Consider the following 6,621-nt stretch of genomic DNA (forward strand, 5'->3'; position numbering starts at 1 on the left):
TCTTCCCTGCCGGTCTTCTCCTTTTGCTGGGTTTGTTTAGCACTTCATGGTTCAAAATTGGCAGCATCTGTTCTGGGAGGGCTGGGATCTAGCAACAGCCTGAGGCAGAGAAGCTGTTGGGGTGGGGGTAACAGCAGCATGTGCACAATCACTCTCATAGAGAAAGACCCAGCTGACTTTCCCCAGGAAGGCAGGGGTAATGTCTTCTGACTCCCTCCAATGGATGTTACTTGGGGCAGCTCAAGTTCTGTCCTTGCAGACTGGGTTCAGATCCAGATCCAGATCCAGATGCTCTGCACTGGGGTGATCCAGCTGGCTCCAGCTATACTAGCCAGGTGGAGAAATGGCTTGACGCTCCAAAGCATCTCCTTCTGCCTTTTCTCCTTGAGAGAGCCACTTTTCAAGAGCCCACTGGCAACTGCCTTCCTGACTATTGTGGGCACAGCTGATGCCGTGCTCAGATTCCTAGCCAGTGACTGCCCAGCCTCATTACCTGGATGAGAAGACCAAAACAGAGGAATGTGCAAAGGGCCCCTGCTTCATTCGACCCATTGCTCCTAGTGAACTGAGATAGGTCCTGCCAAGACGCTGTTTAGGATCCTTTCTACAGCTTTGTCTTGAGTTTAGGGGTTGCTTGCATTGCCTCCTTGTGCTCGGGGCGTGTGTGCTGAGAAATCTGAGAAATGCATGCATATGTTCCTTCCCTGTTGCCCATTCTGCAGGGTCCTACAGGATTAGATCCCCTTGGCTCGAGATGGCAAGTCCCAACAACCACCGGTTTCTCCCAGCCCAGGGTAAGAGGCTTCATTGTGGTGGAATTTCTGGCAGAGGTGACAGCCTGACAGTGACTTGCTCCTTGGTGAAGGTGATATTTTATTTGGAAGGCACAGAGTGTCTCCTGAGCGAGTCAGAGGAACCGGGATAGTATTGGGGAGTGGCTGTTTGTTGGATTTCTGCTTGCCCAACAGTCTGGTAAAAGAACAAGAGCCCCACCCTAAAGCACTGGCAGAGGGAGAGGGGGCAGGGGGAGTGCACCGCCCCCGGCACCATGATCCTGGTGGGGTGCCATCGCGGCTGCCGCCCCCCACGCTGGCCGCCACACCCCTGCAGGCGGCACACCACGGCCCCGGGACACACGCCAGCCACGCTCCTGCCTGCTCTCTGCCCCCGGTGCTGGAGCATGAAGCTCCGCCACTGCCCTAAAGAACAGAGGTCTGCCATGGTATCCATCAAAGCCTTGATGTGACATTGTCTGATGGTCCCCTACAGTGAGCTGTGGGTGACAGAGGTGCCTTTTCTCTTTCCTTTCAAGAAACAAACAAACAAACAAACAAACAAACAAACAAACAAACAAACAAACATGGTCTTTCTTTTTTTCCCATCTGCAGGCATCTTTCTCCTCTGGGTTGCTCTGCACTTCAGCACTTGGACCTCTTGTATACTGGCAGGTGAGAGGGCTGGCTGGCTGACTATGTGCTGGGAAGGGGAAAGTTCAGTGTAGGGAGGCCCCTGGGGGACAGGATGAGGAAGTGGTGGATCCTTGGAACTTCCTGCCACTTTTCTCTATGCACCTCCTGAAATATAAGCATGGCTTCAGTTGCAGTCAAGGCTTCTGCTCCACTCAGAAAACTATTAGCAGGAGCAGAGACTTCCTTGGCTCGCACACCAAGGGATTTACTAACCTCTTTCTTCCTCTTTCAGAGCCTGGGCCCATTTCAGGAGCACCCCACATCCCCAGCAGCTCAGCAAACAGCACCCCACATCCCCAGCAGCTCAGCTCAGCAAACAGCACAGGCATGATGAACGTAAGAAACTGACCCAGGATGGCGCTGCTGTGGGGGGGGGTGTGTGTGTGTGTTGGGCACTTCCCAGTTGGAGGTGATGGGATGGGAATGTCTGGGTGGGGGGCAGGCAAGGAGTGTCTGCTCCTGGCTGGCTGCAGCCCTTTGGTGAGAAGGGACATCCTGCAGATGGAAGTATTCATTGGGCAGGCTTGTATGTGAGAGAGATGAACCAGGAAATGATTCAATTGGGAGGCCCAAGTGGAGGTGGCAGGCCAGGTCCAGGTCTCAGGTGAGAGGTGCTACTAGGGCAGAGGATGCTTGATCTGGGCAGGCCAGCTGTCTAGTTTTCTTGCCATGGAGGTTCAGCTCCATCTCCATCTCCCTCTGCAGCTCACATGCCAGAGTTTCCAGTGTTCCGGGGAGCGATGCTACCATGACGAAGCTCATGGGAACAACACAGAGACCTGCCACAACGCAACACACTGCGAGGTAGGGAGTGCGGAGGTGTTGCTTATTTGAACAGGGTTGTTTTAAATGGTTCTTAAGTGTTATATAGGACACGGGTGGCGCTGTGGGTTTAACCACAGAGCCTAGGGCTTGCCGATCGGAAGGTTGGCGGTTCGAATCCCTGCGACAGAGGGAGCTCCCGTTGCTCAGTCCCAGCTCCTGCCAACCTAGCAGTTCGAAAGCACGTCAAAGTGCAAGTAGATAAATAGGTACCACTCCGGCGGGAAGGTAAATGGCATTTCCGTGCGCTGCTCTGGTTTGCCAGAAGAAGCTTAGTCATGCTGGCCACATGACCTGGAAGCTGTACGCCGGCTCCCTCGGCCAGTAAAGCAAGATGAGTGCTGCAACCCCAGAGTCGTCCGCGACTGGACTTAACGGTCAGAGGTCCTTTTACCTTTAAGTGTTATATGTCAATTTGTATTTGTATTTATTGGTTTTATAAAGTTGATTAATACAGTACTCTACAGCCTTTTAAAATGTGTTTGGGAGGTATTGTTCTGATGTTTTTGTTTTAACTATTGACTTGTGTTTGTACCTTGTATTTTTATCCTGTGAACCATCATAAGATCTTGAAGGGTGGTATATAAACCAAGAATAAATAAATAAAGCCCCCCTAGAAGAGGCAGTAAAGGACTGTGGGTGGCCTTGGCTTCCGTCCTGGACTGTGTCCTTACAAGTGTGTTGGGGGGGGATCAGCTTAGGTGGGGCTTGTGGGGTCCAGCCACTCCTACTTCTCTGCATGGATCATAATGCAGTAATGGTCAGTTGTCAGCCTTCCCCTGCTAACCCTTTGGTGGGTCTTGCTCTTGCAGCTCTTCCGCCTCAACACGACCAGCTACACAGCCCGGTGCAGCAGTGAGTGTGGGGGAATCAATGGCACCGACATGTGCATGCAGAATGGCACCATCGGCATGAACCTGTGTTCAATGGAGTGCTGCAGCTCCCCAAACTGCCTGCTCCTCAATGCTACAGCCTACGGTAAGCTCCCCCAATGGGAGGCCTCTTAGGATGCTCTGCTTGGCAGGATTCCTTCTCCCTGGGGAGGCTGACCTGACCTGTGGGGCATCTGGGCAGAGCTGCCTTCTCAGAGAGGCCTTTCCTGGCTGTGGAGACTCGGTCCCTGGCGCAGCTGAAGGGCAGGATTTCAGCCCGCAGCCAGCCTCTCTCTGACCTGCCAGTCTGGCACGACAGCTTCTCCCATCCGTCAAGAGGTCCTGGGGGCCTCAGCCAGCTCCTCCATCTCTCATGTCTGTTCTAGGTGACCTGCCGCCCACCACTACGCCGGCACCCACCACCACCACCACCAAAGCACCCCCCAAAAATGTAGGTGTTACTTCATGTTCTGGCAGGGATGGCTTGTTTGCTGGTGGGGCAAGTGGCATCCCCAGAGTGGGTGGGTGGATGAGTGGGAAATGGGATCCTGGTTCTTTTCCTATGTCCTCCCTCCTGCCCAACACCAAGGGTGCACCCACACACCCACACCCATTGGATCAATCATTTAATTGAAGAGCTGTTGAGCAGAGGGGGAGATCCCTGGGGGCAGGAAAGAAGTTGGGCCCACCTCCTCCCAGAAGAGTCTGGGCTTTTTTGTGGGGTTTGTCTGCCTTGCCTGCCTCTCCTTCCTTCCTGGATGGCTCTGGGCCACCCTGTCCAACCTGCAGAGATGTGTGGCTGTCTGAACCCAACTTGACAAATGCCTGCGTCCTTCTGAACAGTCCTGATTTGTCTGGGGATTTGGCTGAATCCAGTGCACAGTCCTGGTGTCCACAATTCAATGGCTTGCCTCTCTTTCCTCCCTCGCTCCCTCCCTCTGTAGGGGAAAGTGTGCTCAAGTTTCACCTGCCATGGAGAAGGATGCTACAAGGGACAGAAGCACGCAGCCGGCTGCATCGTGGGCTTTAATTTTTGTGAGGTACCGTTTCTGAAATGATAACACCCCTCATCCAAACGCCCAAGCCCTTGCTCTGCCCTCTGAATGGAGCCCTTCCACAGGGCAGGGGCCTGAAGTATTGCTGCAGTGCCTTAGAATGCAGCTTGAGGCATGTAAGCTCCTTATAAACCAGCAGGAGCTGTGTGCCTGAAGAGAGCAGCAAGTGCTAAAAGGCAAAGTGGAAGGGGGTGGGCAGTGGCCAAGTGCACACCCTGATAGCTGTCGTGAGGATTCTGAAATGAGAATAGTTAGCTAAATGGGTGCTGGAGCATCTAATAATAATAATAATAATAATAATAATAATAATTTATTTTTTATACCCCACCCATCTGGCTGGGTTCCCCCAGCCACTCTGGGCGGCTTCCAACAAAATATTAAAATACAGAAATCCATCAAACATTAAAAGCTTCCCTAAACAGGGCAGCCTTGAGATGCCTTCTAAAGGTCTGGTAATTGTTATTCTCTTTGACCTCTGGTGGGAGGGCATTCCACAGGGTGGGCGCCACTACCGAGAAGGCCCTCTGCCTGGTTCCCTGTAACTTGGCTTCTCGTAACGAGGGAACTGCCAGAAGGCCCTCGGCGCTGGACCTCAGTGTCCGGGCAGAACGATGGGGTAGGAGACGCTCCTTCAGGTATACTGGACCGAGGCTGTTTAGGGCTTTAAAGGTCAGCACCAACACTTTGAATTGTGCTCGGAAACGTACTGGGAGCCAATGTAGGTCTTTCAGGACCGGTGTTATGTGGTCTTGGCGGCCGCTCCCAGTCACCAGTCTAGCTGCCGCATTCTGGGTTAGTTGTAGTTTCCGGGTCACCTTCAAAGGTAGCTCCACGTAGAGCGCATTGCAGTAGTCCAAGCGAGAGATAACTAGAGCATGCACCACTCTGGCAAGACAGTCCACAGGCAGGTAGGGTCTCAGCCTGCGTACCAGATGGAGCTGATAAACAGCTGCCCTGGACACAGAATTGACCTGCGCCTCCATGGACAGCTGTGAGTCCAAAATGACTCCCAGGCTGTGCACCTGGTCCTTCAAGGGCACAGTTACCCCATTCAGGACCAGGGAGTCCTCCACACCTGCCCACCTCCTGTCCCCCACAAACAGTGTTTCTGTCTTGTCAGGATTCAATCTCAATCTGTTAGCCGCCATCCATCCTCCAACCGCCTCCAAGCACTCACATAGGACATTCACCGCCTTCACTGGTTCGGATTTGAAAGAGAGGTAGAGCTGGGTATCATCCGCATACTGAGGAACACCCAGCCCAAACCCCCTAATGATCTCTCCATGATCCAATGGAAGGGTACTGTTAAGGACAAGAGACCTGAAGTCTGAGGGAAAAAGGGGGAGGCCCACCAAATCCCCATCGGCAGCCCTGAGTGCCAGCTGCCCTCTGCAGGCACCCTGCTTGATCCTGGGCCCCCACACAGCACCAACGCCTGAAACAGCAGCCAAGCTGGTTCTTGCATCTGCTACTTGTGTGGGCCAATGCCTGCTCCTTTCTCTCTTTCCAGATGAAGAAAACCGGCCCCCACTTTGTGGCTGGATGCAGCAAAGTCTGCAAAACGGCCGGCCCGCCCTGCTCTGCGGGGTCCAAGGTGCCCTGCTACCAGGAGTGCTGCCCGGCGATGCCCAAGACCAGCTGCCTGAAGCTGGATGGCAAAGTGCACTTCAACGGGGCCAAGCAGGTGGCAGCCCTCACCCCCCTGCTCCAGCTGCTGTTGTGTGTGGCCGTCCTCAGCCTGAACTATGCTCTCCTGTTCTCAGCCGGGCACAACTGAAGCTGAGCTGGCCTGTTCGGGTCCTTAGGTGGTGGCAAAAAAGCAACTCTCCCTTCTCTGTCTGTCTGTCTCTCTCTATGCCTTGGGGAGTCCACTTGGTCTGGGCCTTTCTCATAAGGCATCCAGCAAATGCCTCCCCCCCTCCCCTCCTTTTTCTTTCAGGGCCAAGTGATTTATGAACCTTTTGGCCATGTGAGCTTGCAATAAAGGGTGATATATAAATTGAATAAATAATAACAATAATTTAGCTCAGACCTACATAATCAAGAGCCACTTTCCTTCCCTCTTCCCTGGCCTGAAAGATGGCAGGAGATCTGACCTGGAGCCAGCAGGTCACAAGCCTGATCCAGGGGGCAAGTGACAGAAGCGACAGGAATTCTCTTTTGGATTAAATTGGGGGAGGGGGGCTGTGTCCTTGGTTGGTATCTATCCAGGAGCAGCTATTTAACTGTTTGGAGGCCATTCCAGGTTTGCAGAAAGCTGAAGGTTGCCTCCTGTTATTTGGCAGAGTCCCAAAGACTGTACAGGGAGCCTCTTATCAGGGTAGGGAGGTGAAGGAAAGGGGGAGAGCCCGCACACACCTTGTTCTTTAAACTAGACCCTGCTCTCTCCTGGCTTCCTGCTAG

At 53.4% G+C, this 6,621-nt stretch overlaps 1 protein-coding gene across 1 annotated transcript; it reads left to right on the forward strand.

Annotated features, from left to right (window-relative positions):
- The first annotated feature begins 754 nt into the window (after positions 1–754).
- Positions 755–6,139, forward strand: LOC118086767 (uncharacterized). Its single transcript, XM_035118759.3, has 7 exons — positions 755–794; positions 1,702–1,805; positions 2,175–2,273; positions 3,104–3,269; positions 3,550–3,614; positions 4,108–4,203; positions 5,729–6,139. The coding sequence occupies exons 1-7, from the start codon at positions 755–757 to the stop codon at positions 5,993–5,995; spliced, it is 837 nt and encodes a 278-aa protein (XP_034974650.1). The 3' UTR covers positions 5,996–6,139.
- Positions 6,140–6,621: the final 482 nt, after the last annotated feature.

This window comes from Zootoca vivipara, chromosome 6 (assembly GCF_965207765.1).
Source record: "Zootoca vivipara chromosome 6, rZooViv2.hap1.1, whole genome shotgun sequence".
NCBI lineage: Eukaryota > Metazoa > Chordata > Lepidosauria > Squamata > Lacertidae > Zootoca > Zootoca vivipara.

Excerpts from the sequence above, each read along its gene's own strand:
- LOC118086767 (XM_035118759.3), top strand. The coding sequence starts at position 755 with ATGGCAAGTCCCAACAACCACCGGTTTCTCCCAGCCCAGG. Across the intron at positions 795-1,701 it reads CCGGTTTCTCCCAGCCCAGG|AGCCTGGGCCCATTTCAGGA; the intron begins GTAAGAGGCTTC and ends TTCCTCTTTCAG. Across the intron at positions 3,270-3,549 it reads CCTCAATGCTACAGCCTACG|GTGACCTGCCGCCCACCACT; the intron begins GTAAGCTCCCCC and ends TGTCTGTTCTAG.